This window comes from Eriocheir sinensis, chromosome 20 (genome assembly GCF_024679095.1).
Source record: "Eriocheir sinensis breed Jianghai 21 chromosome 20, ASM2467909v1, whole genome shotgun sequence".
Classification (NCBI taxonomy): Eukaryota; Metazoa; Arthropoda; class Malacostraca; order Decapoda; family Varunidae; genus Eriocheir; species Eriocheir sinensis.
Window position 1 is genome coordinate 18740960 of NC_066528.1, and position 16606 is coordinate 18757565.

At 45.5% G+C, this 16606-nt stretch overlaps 1 protein-coding gene across 7 annotated transcripts in view; it reads left to right on the forward strand.

The window, feature by feature from the left end:
* LOC127001334 (sodium- and chloride-dependent glycine transporter 2-like) overlaps positions 1 to 16606 on the forward strand; it is a 37958-nt gene that overhangs the window by 5189 nt on the left and 16163 nt on the right. For all 7 annotated transcript variants that reach the window (XM_050865820.1, XM_050865822.1, XM_050865824.1 and 4 more), the window contains exons 2-8: positions 3268 to 3408; positions 6997 to 7128; positions 10074 to 10228; positions 11295 to 11395; positions 12788 to 12920; positions 14774 to 14908; positions 16183 to 16411. In XM_050865820.1, coding sequence (XP_050721777.1) covers positions 3276 to 3408; positions 6997 to 7128; positions 10074 to 10228; positions 11295 to 11395; positions 12788 to 12920; positions 14774 to 14908; positions 16183 to 16411 — 1018 coding nt within the window. In that variant the 5' untranslated portion in view covers positions 3268 to 3275. The remainder of the gene's footprint in view (positions 1 to 3267; positions 3409 to 6996; positions 7129 to 10073; positions 10229 to 11294; positions 11396 to 12787; positions 12921 to 14773; positions 14909 to 16182; positions 16412 to 16606) is intronic.

The window sequence follows — 16606 nt, forward strand, 5'->3', positions numbered from 1 at the left end:
CCTCTCCTGAAATTGACCTCTCTTTTGGCCACTCTTCTAAACTTTTTAATTGGGGCAGTGATTAGCGGGCTTTTTTTTCTCTCATTAGTATTTTCTTTGCCCTTGAGCTGCTTCCTTAATTGTAAAAAAAAGTTAGAATTGCTTAATTAACCCTAGATAGGAAGACCTGTGGCATATGGCGTCTTGAATGCTTTATTTTTTCTCAATGTTTTTTTTTTTTTTCAATTAATTAGGAATTGCATTTATTTTAGTTTAATTCTATTCATCTATAGTCCTAAGGTTTCCGGACATCTTGGGTCGTATTATAAGACATTTCGGCGCTCAAGAACACATATTTGACAAGGCTTTCGTCGGCTTGTGGGCATTTCCAAGAGTAGTTGTATGGCCCTGGTGGTAGTTTGACCCTTCTTCTGTAACATGAACCTAAAGAAACACCTATTTGACAGGGCTTTCGTATAAGTTGTGGGCATTTCCAAGAGTAGTTGTATGGCCCTGGTGGTAGTTTGACCCTTCTTCTGTAACACGAACCTAAAGAAACACCTATTTGACAAGGCTTTCGTATAAGTTGTGGGCATTTCCAAGAGTAGTTGTATGACCCTGGTGGTAGTTTGACCCTTCTTCTGTAACATGAACCTAAAGAAACACCTATTTGACAAAGCTTTCGTATGAGTTGTGGGTATTTCCAAGAGTAGTTGTATGGCCCTGGTGGTAGTTTGACCCTTCTTCTGTAACATGAACCTAAAGAAACACTCATTAGAATCCGACTGACCCCCTCTTTGACCTCTAGAAATAGCTGATGTGAGAAACGAAAGTGTCATAATACCAACCATGATATTTGTACCTCAGTAACATTTAGTGGGAGTAGAACATGTTTGCTTAATATATTTCATTACTTTCCTGCAGTGATGCCAAATGGATACAGGTCTTGCTTTAATGTTGTGAAAAAGTACGTCTTCCTATCTAGATGATGTCAAAGATGATTTTATTTTTCAGGGGTTATCGTACACTTCAAGGGAAAATACCGAACTTTTTATCAGATTTAAACACACATTTCTTATTATCTGATCACGTGCTCTGTTATCACTGATCAAGTACTATGTAAATGTCCTTCATAGTGAATGTATAAATGTATAAAAATCTAGCGTAATCTCTTCACTCCATCGCTCACACCAACATCCTCCTCCTTCCCCTTCCCCCATCACGCACCAACACCTCCTCCTCCTCCTTCCCCTTCCCCCAGGACGCACTAACACCTCCTCCTCCTCCTTCCCCTTCCCCCATCACGCACCAACACCTCCTCCTCCTCCTTCCCCTTCCCCCAGGACGCACTAACACCTCCTCCTCCTCCTTCCCCTTCCCCCAGGACGCACTAACACCTCCTCCTCCTTCCCCTTCCCCCAGCACGCACCAACACCTCCTCCTCCTCCTTCCCCTTCCCCCATCACTCACCAACACCTCCTCCTCCTCCTTCCCCTTCCCCCACGCACCAACACCTCCTCCTCCTCCTTCCCTTCCCCATCACTCACCAACACCTCCTCCTCCTCCTTCCCTTCCCCCATCACTCACCAACACCTCCTCCTCCTTCCCCTTCCCCATCACTCCTGCACCTCCTCCTCCTCCTTCCCTTCCCCATCACTCCAATGTCCTCCTCCTCCTTCCCCTTCCCCATCACTCCACCAACACGTCCTCCTCCTCCTTCCCTTCCCCATCACTCACCAACACGTCCTCCTCCTCCTTCCCCTTCCCCATCACTCCTGCAACACGTCCTCCTCCTCCTTCCCCTTCCCCATCACTCACCAACACGTCCTCCTCCTCCTTCCCCTTCCCCATCACTCACCAACACCTCCTCCTCCTCCTTCCCTTCCCCCATCACTCACCAACACGTCCTCCTCCTCCTTCCCTTCCCCATCACTCACCAACACGTCCTCCTCCTCCTTCCCTTCCCCATCACTCCTGCAACACGTCCTCCTCCTCCTTCCCCTTCCCCATCACTCACCAACACCTCCTCCTCCTCCTTCCCCTTCCCCATCACTCCAACACGTCCTCCTCCTCCTTCCCCTTCCCCATCACTCACCAACACGTCCTCCTCCTCCTTCCCCATCACTCACCAACACCTCCTCCTCCTCCTTCCCCTTCCCCATCACTCCTAACTCTCCTCCTCCTTCCCCTTCCCCATCACTCACCAACACCTCCTCCTCCTTCCCCTTCCCCATCACTCACCAACACGTCCTCCTCCTCCTTCCCCTTCCCCATCACTCACCAACACCTCCTCCTCCTCCTTCCCCTTCCCCATCACTCCAACACGTCCTCCTCCTCCTTCCCCTTCCCCATCACTCACCAACACGTCCTCCTCCTCCTTCCCCTTCCCCATCACTCCAACACGTCCTCCTCCTCCTTCCCCTTCCCCCATCACTCACCAACACCTCCTCCTCCTCCTTCCCCTTCCCCCATCACTCACCAACACGTCCTCCTCCTCCTTCCCCTTCCCCCATCACTCACCAACACGTCCTCCTCCTCCTTCCCCTTCCCCCATCACTCACCAACACCTCCTCCTCCTCCTTCCCTTCCCCATCACTCACCAACACCTCCTCCTCCTCCTTCCCCTTCCCCCATCACTCACCAACACCTCCTCCTCCACCATCCCCATCCCCCAACACACACCAACACGTCCTCCTCCTCCTTCCCCGTCCCCCATCACGCACCAACACCTCCTCCTCCTCCTTCCCCTTCCCCCAGCACGCACCAACACCTCCTCCTCCTCCTTCCCCTTCCCCCATCACTCACCAACACGTCCTCCTCCTCCTTCCCCTTCCCCCATCACTCACCAACACGTCCTCCTCCTCCTTCCCCTTCCCCCATCACTCACCAACACGTCCTCCTCCTCCTTCCCCTTCCCCCATCACTCACCAACACGTCCTCCTCCTCCTTCCCCTTCCCCCATCACTCCTGCAACACGTCCTCCTCCTCCTTCCCTTCCCCATCACTCACCAACACGTCCTCCTCCTCCTTCCCCTTCCCCCAGCACGCACCAACACGTCCTCCTCCTCCTTCCCCTTCCCCCATCACTCACCAACACGTCCTCCTCCTCCTTCCCCTTCCCCCATCACTCACCAACACCTCCTCCTCCTCCTTCCCCTTCCCCCATCACTCACCAACACGTCCTCCTCCTCCTTCCCCTTCCCCCATCACGCACCAACACCTCCTCCTCCTCCTTCCCCTTCCCCCAGCACGCACTAACACCTCCTCCTCCTTCCCCTCTTCCCCCAGCACGCACTATGGGGCAGGACGAGAACAAGCAGCGGGGCAACTGGTCTTCTAACAAGGACTACATCCTCTCCTTGGCCGGGTATGCGGTGGGCCTGGGTAACCTTTGGCGCTTCCCCTACCTCTGCTACAAGAACGGAGGAGGTGAGCACGAGGAGAGGGGCAAGTTGGGGTGCTGAGGGAGGGTGCTGTGTGTGTGTAGGGGGAGGAAGGGGTGATGAGGGTGTGCGTAAGGTGATGTGTGTGTGTGTGTCTGTTATCTGTCTGTCTATGTGTACTTTTATGTGTGCAAAGGACGGTGTGATTGCGTGTGTGTCTAGAGAGAGGCAACAACACTAACGAGGACTTCAGTGGTTTAGTCTGCCTTAAATATCAAACGGTTTTCTATGGGAGAGGAAAACCGTTCTTTATGATCTTAGTTAATGGCAGACTTTAAAAGATGTTGTTGACGTGGTGGAATTTTCTCTACGGGGTTTGTTTGCCAAGTTAATGTAGTTGTAGTAGTAGTAGTAGTAGTAGTAGTAATGACAATAACACTAAGAAAACAAAAATAGTAATAGTAGTAGTAGTTATTATTGTTGTAGAAGCTGTTATTGTTATTGTTGTAGTTGTAGTAATACACGAAATACATCACCAATATACACAAAGGGTCGTAGGTATAAAACGTAGGTAGAAAGTTGTAGGTAGTAAGTCTCCACGCCAGTAAGTCTCCCTACCTACAAGACCCATCCGCTAGCTACTTACCACACCCACCTACCACACTGTTCGTCACCCCCCCACGGACGCCAGCTTAAGAAGAGGCGGACACAGCCAACCATTGAGCCAGGCACGCCCAGGGTCTTGAGGGCGGGGAGCCGTGAAAAGAGAGGACGGGGCGCTGGTGGCTGACTGGGTGAATGGCTGGTTGACTGGGTGGGTGGGTGGATGGCTGATTTTTTTTACAACAAAGGAGACAGCTCAAGGGCACAAAAAATGAAACGATAATAAAAAAAAAGCCCGCTACTTGCTGCTCCTAAAATGAATCCAAAGAGGTGGCCGAGAGAGAGGTCAATTTCGGGAGGAGAGGTGTTGGGTGGATGGTGTGTTGGTTGATTGGGTGGTTGGGTGACTGACTGGCTGACTGGTGTGTTGACTGGTTGACTGGTTGGGTGACTGACTGGCTGGTGTGTTGTGTGATTGGTTAACTGGTTGACTGGTTGGATGGCTGACTGGCTGACTGTTTGGGTGAGTGAATGGTTGACTAACTGGTGTGTTGTGTGACTGGTTAACTGGTTGACTGGTTGGATGGTTGACTGGCTAACTGGTTGACTGGTTGGATGGCTGACTGGTTGACTGTTTGGGTGGCTGACTGGCTGGTTGGGTGACTGACTGGCTGGTTGACTGGCTGGTTGGGTGACTGGCTGACTGGTTGGTTGGACTTAATGCATTACCGTTTTTTCAACCTTCATTTCATTCACTTATACATCCACTCATTTACTCTTCTTTTTTTTCTTTTTTCATTATTTTTTTAATATTCTAAGAAGTTTGCTGAGTCCGTTGTGTTGATGTTGTGGTGGTGCTGTTCTGTTTCATGGTGTTATTTTGTGTTTTTCTGGATGATGTGCTGAGTTTTTATATTTTTTTTAGCTTAGTTAATTTTAGGAGTCTTCAATGATTTCGGCAGTTTAATTTCCGTATGATATATTTCCCTTCTAACCATGTATCTGTTTCCCATTTTTCTTTCCTCCTCGTTTTCCTCTGTTTCATACGTTGACTCGCCTGCAAAAGCCCCCATTAGATAAACAGAAATGTGGTAGCCTCTTTTTTTCGGTAGCGGATTATTTATTTGAGCAGGAGACAGAGACAGCCAGACAGAGAGACCCACATAAGACCAGTGAAAGAAGACCCATGACTCTCAAGATCAGTTTCACACTCCCTCTTAGGAACAGCTACGCAACGATGACATCTTGCTCAAGGCTCCCAGACGCCCATTGTGACGCCGAAGTGACATAACGCTGGGCACTCCCTCGCGATGACTGGGTTGTGTTACAGTGACCAGGAATACCAGACAGAAGGAGGGAGAGAGGAGGAGGCGAAGGGAAGGGATGGGGGTAAAGAAATACATGTTAGAAAAGGAAAAGGGAGGAAATAAGAGGTAGATAGAGATGAAACGAGAGGAGGAAATGGATGTTATAGAGTGTTATGAAGATGAAGAATAGCAGATTGAGTGAAGGAAAGAGGAGGAAGGAAAGAGGAGAGAATGAGAAGAAAAACACGTAGGAAGTGAAGGAGAGAGAAGGAAAGGAAGAATTAGATGTTTGGGAGTTTCAGAATGACCAAGGATAGCAGACTGAAGGAGGAAGGAGGGAAGATAGGAGGTGAAGGAAAGGGAAAGGGAGGTGAAGGAATAGATGATTGGAAGTGAAGGAGGAAGTAAAGAAAGGAAAGAGGAGGAGGTGAAGGAGAGAGAATGAGGGGGTAGAACACATGATAGAGAGTGAAGGAAGGAAGGAGAGGAGGAGGGATGGAAAGGGAGGGAAGGAAAGAAGGATAGAACGAAGGAAGAATGGCAGAAAGAGAAAAAGAAAATAAGAGGGAGGTAGGAAGGGAGGAAGGAATGACGCTACTTAAAAAAAACACCAAACCGCGAGTCAGCTCTTTTCTTAAGCCAATCATTGTGTGGAGTTGCTTAAGGGTCTATTACACGGGGCAAATCTTCCGTGGATCCTCAGTCAAACCACGATTCCCGATAGCGTTGTCCTCATTTGTTTCTTGTTATTGCTGATGATGATGATAGTGAGTAATACCGTCTTCCTTCAGTGAAATCTACCGTAGCTTTGGAAGATCGTGGACACGCCAGAAAACCACGGAAATATGAGAACCACGCCAGCGGAAATCGTGGTTTGACTGAAGATCCACGGAAAATTTGCCCAGTGTAAGAGCCCCTTAAGACTACCCACGTGCTATCCTGAAGACCGCCTATCAACCCGGACTCTATTGGAACTCTATGAGGATTAAGTGAAGCTCCGGAGGGCAGCATGAACCGAACAAGAATGGCGCCACTATAAAACACTTCCCCGCGTAATGGCCGTGCAATAGCCCTTTAACCAGTGACATCTTGCGGCCGTGTGTGGAAGTCATTGCCCTTTTTTTTTTCTTTATTTCTTCCCTCCCTGCTTTGTTTTCTTCTTTTCCTCATCTCTTCTCCCCATCCTTCCTTCCTTCCTTCTTTCCTTCCTTCTCTCCTTCTTTGTTCGTGGTTGCTGAGATCATGAGGGGAAGAGACATGTGTTTTTTTTTTAGTTTTCTTTCTTTTTCTTTTTTTTCTTTCTTTTTTTCTTGTTTCGTGTTTCTTTCTTTTTTTTTGTTTTTTTTGTTTGTTTGCTTCTTTCTTCTCTTTCAGTCTCTTTCTTTCTTTCTTTCTTTTTTTTCGTGTTTTCTTTCTTTTCTTTCTTTCCTTGCCTTACCTTACCTTATCTTACCTCGCCTCACCTTTCCTTCCCTTCCCTTCCATTCCCTTACCTCACCTTCCCTTCCCTTCCCTTCCCCTATCTCACCTTCCCTTCCCTTCCCCTATCTCACCTTCCCTTCCCTTCCCTTCCCCTCCCTTCCCTTCCCTTCCCTTCCCTTCCTTTCCCTTCCATTCCATTCTCTTCCCTCACGTCACCTCACCTTCCCTTCCCTTCCCTTCCCTTATCTCACCTCACCTTCCCTTCCCTTCCCTTCCCTTACCTGCCCTTCGTTTCTCCCCAGGTGCGTTTCTCATCCCGTACCTGGTGATGGTGGTGCTGGTGGGGGTCCCTCTGTTCCTCCTGGAGTCTGCGGTGGGGCAGTTTTCCTCGTCAGGCTTCATCACTCTCTTCAGCGTCTCTCCAATGTTCAGAGGTAAGAGATAGACAGATAGATAGTTAGATAGATGGATAGATAGTTAGATAGATGGATAGATAGCTAGATAGATGGATAGATAGTTAGATAGATGGATAGATAGTTAGATAGATGGATAGATAGTTAGATAGATGGATAGATAGTTAGATAGATGGATAGATAGTTAGATAGATGGATAGATAGTTAGATAGATGGATAGATAGTTAGATAGATGGATAGATAGTTAGATAGATGGATAGATAGTTAGATAGATGGATAGATAGTTAGATAGATGGATAGATAGTTAGATAGATGGATAGATAGTTAGATAGATGGATAGATAGTTAGATAGATGGATAGATAGTTAGATAGATGGATAGATAGTTAGATAGATGGATAGATAGTTAGATAGATGGATAGATAGTTAGATAGATGGATAGATAGTTAGATAGATGGATAGATAGTTAGATAGATGGATAGATAGTTAGATAGATGGATAGATAGTTAGATAGATGGATAGATAGTTAGATAGATGGATAGATAGTTAGATAGATGGATAGATGGATAGATAGTTAGATAGATGGATAGATAGATGGATAGATAGTTAGATAGATGGATAGATAGTTAGATAGATGGATAGATAGTTAGATAGATGGATAGATAGTTAGATAGATGGATAGATAGATAGATGGATAGTTAGTTAGATAGATGGATAGTTAGTTAGATAGATGGATAGATAGTTAGATAGATGGATAGATAGTTAGATAGATGGATAGATAGTTAGATAGATGGATAGAAAGTTAGATAGATGGATAGATAGTAAGATAGATGGATAGATAGTTAGATAGATGGATGAATGGATAGATAGATGGATAGATAGTTAGATAGATGGATAGATAGTTAGATAGATGGATAGTTAGGTAGATAGATGGATAGATAGTTAGATAGATGGATAGATAGTTAGATAGATGGATAGATAGTTAGATAGATGGATAGATAGTTAGATAGATGGATAGATAGTTAGATAGATGGATAGATAGTTAGATAGATGGATAGATAGTTAGATAGATGGATAGATAGTTAGATAAATGGATAGTTAGATAGATAGATGGATAGATAGTTAGATAGATGAATAGATAGTTAGATAGATGGATAGATAGTTAGATAGATGGATAGTTAGGTAGATAGATGGATAGATAGTTAGATAGATGAATAGATAGTTAGATAGATGGATAGTTAGGTAGATAGATGGATACATAGTTAGATAGATGGATAGATAGTTAGAGAGATGGATGAATGGTTAGATAGATGGATAGATGGTTAGATAGATGGATAGATGGTTAGATAGATGGATAGATAGTTAGATAGATGGATAGATGGTTAGATAGATGGATGAATGGTTAGATAGATGGATAGTTAGGTAGATAGATGGATAGATGGTTAGATAGATGGATGAATGGTTAGATAGATGGATAGATGGTTAGATGGATGGATAGATGGATGAATGGTTAGATAGATGGATGAATAGATGGATGAATGGTTAGATAGATGGATGATTAGATAGATGGATAGATGGTTAGATGGATGGATAGATGGTTAGATGGATGGATGAATAGTTAGATAGATGGATAGATAGTTAGATAGATGGATAGATAGTTAGATACATGGATAGATAGTTAGATAGATGGATAGATAGTTAGATAGATGGATAGATAGTTAGATAGATGGATAGATAGTTAGATAGATGGATAGATAGTTAGATAGATGGATAGATAGTTAGATAGATGGATAGATAGCTAGATAGATGGATAGAAAGTTAGATAGATGGATAGGTAGTTAGATAGATGGATAGATAGTTAGATAGATGGATAGATAGTTAGATAGATGGATAGTTAGGTGGATAGAGATGGGTTAAAGATAAAAGTAAGGTTGGGGACATTCGCTACTTCCCTTCCTTTTCTTACTTTCCCTTCCTTTCTGTCCCATCTCTTCCCTTTCTTTCCCTTCCTTTCTGTTCCCTTCCTTTCTTTTCCCTTCCCTTCGCTTTCCTTCCTTTTTTTTCCTTCCCTTTCCCTTTCCTTCCCTTCCTTTCCCTTCCTTTCCCTTCCCTTCGCTTCCCTTCCTTTCTTTTCCCTTCTTTCCCTTCCCTTCCCTTCCCTTCCCTTTCCCTTCCCCTCCTTCCCTTCCTTTCCCTTCCCCTTCCCTTCCCTTCTCTTCCCTTCCCTTTCCTTCCCTTCCCTTTCCTTCCCTTCTATTCCCTTCCCTTCCTTTACCTTCCCTTCCTTCTTTCCTTCCCTCTCCCCTTCTTCGTTACCCCTTCTCTTCTTTCTTCCTTCCCTGCTTTCTTTCCTTCCTTTCTTCCTTCCTTCTAACCAGCCTTCCTTCTTTCCTTTCTCCTTCACCCCTTTCTCTTCTCTCTTCTCTCCCTGTTTTCTGTCCTTCCTTTCTTCCTTCTTCTGCAAATCCTTCCTTTCCTCTCTCCTTCTTTACTCCTCCTCCGCACCCCTTCCTCTTTCCAAGTCTTCTGACCCTCCTTCCTTCCTTCCTTCCTTCTCTCCTTTCCTCTTCTTCCCTTCTCTGCATTCTCTCTCTCTCTCTCTCTCTCTCTCTCTCTCTCTCTCTCTCTCTCTCTCTCTCTCTCTCTCTCTCTCTCTCTCTCTCTCTCTCTCTCTCTCTCTCTCTCTCTCTCAGTCTCTTTTTCTCTCCCTCTCTCTTGCTTTTCCTTCCTTCTTTTTCTTTCTTTTTCTTTCATTTTCTTTCATTCATTCATTCTCTCTCTCTCTCTCTCTCTCTCTCTCTCTCTCTCTCTCTCTCTCTCTCTCTCTCTCTCTCTCTCTCTCTCTCTCTCTCTCTCTCTCTCTCTCTCTCTCTCTCTCTCTCTCTCTCTCTCTATCTATCTATCTATCTATCTCTATCTCCCTATCTATCTATCTATCTCTCACACCTTTAATTAATCCCTCCACCAGGTGTCGCCTATACGAAGGTGCTGGTCAACCTCATAGCCTCAAGTTACTATGGGATGGTCGTGGCTTACCCTGTGGTGTTCCTGGTCTACTCCCTGGGCTCCTCCGTCCCCTGGGAAAGCTGTGATCACCCCTGGAACACCCCCCATTGCTTCACCGTGAGTGTTACCGGGGTGTGGGGGGAGGTTGGGTTGGGGTGAGGAGGGAAGGGCTGGGTTGGGGTGAGAAGGGAAGGGCTGGGTTGGGGTGAGGAGGGAAGGGCTGGGTTGGGGTGAGGAGGGAAGGGCTGGGTTGGGGTGAGAAGGGAAGGGCTGGGTTGGGTCACGTTCTTTTCTTTCTTTTTCTTGTTTCGTGTTTCTTTCTTTTCTTTTTCTTTTTTGTTTCTCTCTCTCTCTCTCTCTCTCTCTCTCTCTCTCTCTCTCTCTCTCTCTCTCTCTCTCTCTCTCTCTCTTTTTGCTTGATTTTTTGGGGTGTTTGTGACTTTTTTTATACTTTTGTTTTTGTTTTTGAGTTTGTGGATGAGTGTTTGTGTTTGTTTGTTTGTTTGTTTGTTTGTTAGTTAGTTAGTAAGTTTTTTTGTGTGTGGATTTATATATATTTTCTCTATCTTTCTTTTATTCTTTCTTTTTCTTTCTTTCTTTCTTTCTTCCTTTCTTTTTCTTTCCCTTTTTCTTCTTTTCTTTGTTTCTCTTTCGTTCTTTTTTTCTTTCCCTTCCCTTCGCTTCTCTTCTCTTCCCATCCCTTCCCTTCCCTTCCTTCTTCCCATCCTTCCTTCCTTCCTTCCTTCCTTCTCTTCTCTTCCCATTCCTTCCCTTCCTTCCTTCCCTCCTCCTTCCCTTCCTTCCGTCTCTAATTTCCCTTCCTTCCTTCCTTCCTTCCTTCCTTCCCGTCTCCTAATTTCCCTTCCCTTCCCTTCGCTTCTCTTCTCTTCCCATTCCTTCCCTTCCCTTCCCTTCCCTTCCTTTCCCTTCCCTTTCCTTCCCTTTCCTTCGCTTCTCTTCTCTTCCCTTCCCTTCTCTTCTCTTCCTTTCCCTTCCCATCCCCTCCCTTCCCTTCCCCTCCCATCCCTTCCCGTCCCGTCTCCTAATTTCCCTTCCCTTCCCTACTCTTCTCTTTTTTTCCTTCCCTATTCTTCCCTGCCCTTATCTTATTTCTCCCTCCCTCTTCCTCCCTCTCTCCCCTTCTCTCTCTCTCCCTCCCTCTCTCTCCCTCTCTTTTTGACAGCCAGGGGAGGGAGAAGGAACTCGACTCTCCCTTCTCGACTCTCTCAACGCCTCCAGCGCTCAACACGACAAGCTGGTCTTTCCTGCCGACGACTTCTTCCAGTGAGTAATAGTCGTAGTCGTAGTAGTAGTAGTAGTAGTAGTAGTAGTGGTAGTAGTAGTAGTAGTGGTGGTGGTGGTGGTGGTAGGAGGAGGAGGAGAGAAGGAGGAAGAGGAGGAGAAGGAGAATAAACAGGAGGGGAAGGAGGAAGAGGAGGAACACGAGAGAAGAAGAAGGAGGAGGAGGAGGAGGAGGAGGAAATGGTGACAAATAGGAGGAAGAGGAAGAGGAGAAGGAAAAGTAGGAGGAGAAGAGGGAGAAGGAAGAGGAGGATGATGATGATGATGATGAGGAGGAGGAGGAGAAGAGAAAGAGGAAGAGAAGGATAGGCAGTAGTATTAGTAGTAGTAGTAGTAGTTGTAGTAGTAGTAGTAGTAGTAGTAGAAATTGAATAAAAAAATAATTAACAACAAAAATAAAATAATTAGCCCTGAAACATAACAAAAATACACGTACAGTACAGGTTGAAAAGCATTGATAACGAGCGATCCTTTTTGGCTTTCATTTATCTCGTTTTATAACTTTATTTACGTGTTTATTCACTCATGTATTTATCTTTTATCATTTATTCATTTTTCATATAGTCACTGGTAGGATCATTCATGCCAGGGGTTTGTTTGTTAGTTCACGAAATAGACGATACATGAATTTTACGTGTTTCGTGTATGTTTTGGTAATGATGTTGATTGTAGCTCTGGTATTAAACACAAACACACGCACACACACACACACACACACACACACACACACACACACACACACACACACACACTGTCTCCTTTTCTTTCTTTCTCTTTTTCTTTATCTATCTTTATATCTATCTATCTATTTACCTCTTTTGCGTTTTCCTACTTCATTTCTTCCTTTCCTTTCTTCTTTCTTTCCTTTCTTTCTTTCTTTTCTTCGTTTCTCTTTCTCCTATCTCATTTTTTTCTGTTTGTTATCTAGTTTCTCTCTCTCTCTCTCTCTCTCTCTCTCTCTCTCTCTCTCTCTCTCTCTCTCTCTCTCTCTCTCTCTCTCTCTCTCTCTCTCTCTCTCTCTCTCTCTCTCTCTCTCTCTCTCTCTCTCTCTCTCTCTCTCTCTCTCTCTCTCTCTCTCTCTCATTTAATCAATTTTTACACCAACGTTTTCCCGCCAAATTAAACGTTTTTTTTTCTATTCCCACGAAGATAAACTCAACATTCCCTTACCGTAAAAAAATAAATAAATGGAAGTCTATGTAACTCTATGTAACTCTACCTCCTTCTCCCTCTCCTTCTTAAAAAAATAAACGTCTATTTTCTACTCCCTTTGAAGATAAACTCAACATTACCCAACTGTAAAAAAAAATAAGAAAATGCAAGTCTATGTAAATCTATGTAACCACCTCCTTCTCCTCCTTCTTCTCCTTCCAGCAACAAGGTCCTACAGATATCAGGAGGCATCGGGGAACCTGACGGCATGGTGTGGTATCTTGTGGGGGCGTCAGCGCTGGTTTGGTGCTCCGCCTTACTCTGCATTATCAAGGGCGTCAAGGTGCTCGGGAAGGTAAGCACAAGAAGATGGAAAGTGACGTTGCTCAAAAGGGGTGACTCAGGTAATATGGATCAGGTACGATGGTTCCGGTGGTCGTGATGTGGTTGTTCTTCAGGTGGTGTGGTAGGTGGGTAGACTGAGAGATGAGTAGATTTGATAGGCAGGCGAAAGAAGAGTTAATTGGATATGAAGATAGGGAATGAGGTAGTTAATTAGGTAGACTGATGGGTAGATTGATCAGTAGGTTACGTAGGGAAGGTAAGGTCATACAGGTAGATGGATTGTTGGATAGGTTAGGAGGTAATTAGCCATATAGATGCATGGATGGATAGATAGGGAAGGTGAGGTTGACAGATAGACGAGCAGACAGGTAAGTATGGAGGCCTGGAGGTGATTGGATAGGTGAGTTCAGACAGGTGAATGGGTAGCCAGGTGGGTAGGTGGGCGTGGGAAAGGTAAGATAGATGGATAGATTGATAGATAGGTAGATTTCTCTCTCTCTCTCTCTCTCTCTCTCTCTCTCTCTCTCTCTCTCTCTCTCTCTCTCTCTCTCTCTCTCTCTCTTCCTTCCTTTCCTTCCTTCCTTTCTTTCTTTTTCTTTCTTTCATTCATTCATTTTGTCTTTCCATTCTTGTCTCTCTCTCTCTCTCTCTCTCTCTCTCTCTCTCTCTCTCTCTCTCTCTCTCTCTCTCTCTCTCTCTCTCTCTCTCTCTCTCTCTCTCTCTCTCTCTCTCTCTCTCTCTCTCTCTCTCTCTCTCTCTCTCTCTCTCTCTCTCTCTCTCTCTCTCTCTCTCTCTCTCTCTCTCTCTCTCTCTCTCTCTATCTCTATCTATCTATCTATCTATCTATCACTCCCTAATTATATACACAGCAAACAGAGAGACGGAGAGACAGACAGAGACAACATATTTCAGGCAGTTTTCATCCCATCAAGAGGACAAATAAAACTGAAGGGCCGCGTTCGAGTCTCACATGTACGATTCACGTTCACAAATTGACAAGGTGCATCAATCCACCACCACCAGCGCGTGCCTCCCAGAATAGCTTCACTCAGAATAAAAAAGGCAGCGAGATGAAATGAAGCTGCGTCCTCCGAGGAATTCTATCATGTCGCAAAAAGATGTTCCGGGGATGTTTAGTTTTTCCTTTGTTTTTCTTTTTCGTATATGCAGGGAAGGTTTTGGAAAGAGAAGGGATGAGATAGGCAGACAGGAACAGGGACAGGCAAATATATAGACAGATACAGACGGAGACAGATCGAAACAGACACAGACAGACAGACAGTAAAAGAAATCAGCTCAAAATATATGGGTTTTAAAACGTTTTAGAGACAGACAGATAGATATAGACAAATATACAGACAGATACAGACAGTGACAGATCGAAACACAGACATAGAGACAGACAGACAGTAAGAGAAATCAGCTCAAAATATAAGGGTTTTAGAACGTTTTAGAGATAGACAGACAGACAGACAGACACAGGGTTTTCTATCGTATATTCAGGACAAGTTCTAGAAAGAGAGTGATGGAGATAGACAGAAACAGATACAGACAGATAGACAGACAGATCGTAAGAGAAATCAGCTCAAAATATAAGGGTTTTAGAATGTTTTAGAGAGAGACACACACAGACAGACATAGATACAGGTGATATGGCTCAGGTGATGTGGCTCAGGTGATGTGGCTCGTGATGTGGCTCATGTGATGTGGCTCAGGTGATGTGGCTCAGGTGATGTGGCTATGGTGATGTGGCTCTGATGGTAGTGTGTCTCTGGTGGTGGTGTGTTTCAAGTGGTGGTGTGGTGTCTGCAGATGGTGTGGCTAAGGTGGTGTGTCTCAAGTAGTGGTGTGGTGTCTCCCCAGGTGGTGTGGTTCACGGCAACCTTCCCCCTGGTGATGCTGGTGATCCTCTTTGCGCGCGGCGTGACCCTGCCCGGCGCCTGGATTGGGATAAGTTACTACATCGTCCCAGACTTCAACAGACTCCTGGAACCTGGTGTGAGTAAGGGGAAGCTTGACTCTACAGACCTGCCTCCCTCCAGCCTTACGAATCTCTCTATCCTTCTCCTGTTTCTATTCTATTTCCCTTTACAATACTTCACTTTCCTTGTCCTAAACTGTCCCTCTCATGACCTGGAACCCGGTGTGAGTAAGGGGAAGCTTGAACATACAGACCTGCCTCCCTCAAGCCTTACGAATCACTCTATCCTTCTCCTGTTTCTATTCTATTTCCCTTTACAATACTTCACTTTCCTTGTCCTAAACTGTCCCTCTCACGTCCTGGAACCCGGTGTGAGTAAGGGGAAGCTTGAACATACAGACCTGCCTCCCTCAAGCCTTACGAATCACTCTATCCTTCTCCTGTTTCTACTCTATTTCCCTTTACATTACTTCACTTTCCTTGTACTTGACTGTCCCTCTCACGACCTGCAGCCACCCCTTTGAAGCCCGACGGAGAGGACTCGCCCCCCACACACACACACGCCAATGTTTCAATACTCAGCCTCTGTTTGTCCCTCCGTGCAGCGCGGCGGGCAATGTTACGTCCGGGCAAGCAGTGCAATCTAATGAAAGGCAAACATTGACAGAAACGCTCCGCCTGTTACTGTAATGCGGATATGTACAGATAAACACACATGGCTCGACACACACACACACACACACACACACACACACACACACACACACACACACACACACACACATAGACGCATACATACATACATTCGTAGATACACTCATACATTAACATACATAAGCAGGAGGTATTATTGTCATTGTTGTTGTTGTTGTTGTTGTTGTTGTTGTTATTATCATGAATCAATCAGTTAGTCATTCCCCTTTCTCTCTCTCTCTCTCTCTCTCTCTCTCTCTCTCTCTCTCTCTCTCTCTCTCTCTCTCTCTCTCTCTCTCTCTCTCTCTCTCTCTCTCTCTCTCTCTCTCTCTCTCTCTCTCTCTCTCTCTCTCTCTCTCTCTCTCTCTCTCTCTCTCTCTCTCTCTCTCTCCTATCCTTTCCGTTTCTCTCTTCCTCCTCCCTCTCTTTCTTCATTCCTTTCCTGCTTCTCTCTCTCTCCTCTCTATTCGTCTCTCCCCCTCTCTCTCTCTCTCTCTCCCCCTCCATCTCTCCTCTCTTCTCTCCCTCTCTAATCTCACATCTAACATCCTTACCTTACCTCACCTTTCCCTTCCCTTCTCTTCTCCAATTTACACCAGGTCAAATCAGATCAATCACTTCACTTTAACCCTTCCTTCTCTCTCTCCCTCTCCCGTAGGTGTGGGTTGACGCCGCCGTGCAAGTCTTCTACTCCTTCGGCGCTGGCTGGGGTACCATTCCCACGATGTCCTCGTTCAGTAGATTCAATAACAACTGCATAAGAAACTCCATCATTGTCCCAATCATCAACGCCAGCACTTCGATCTTCGCGGGCTTCGTCGTGTTCTCCGTCCTGGGCTTTCTGTCGAGGGAGTTGGGGACGAGTGTGGCGGAGGTGACGACAGCTGGTGAGTCTTGGGTCTTATTCTTGAAGGTCTCTGGTTGGTATTGTCAGATGCTCCCACCCCTTACACCAACTATTTCCAAAGGCCATAAAAGAGGTTAATCGAGTTCTAATGAATGTTCTTTTAGGTTCACGGTACAGAAGAAGGCTCAGATCACCACCAGGGTCATAAAAGTACCCTTGGAAATGCCCTAAACTC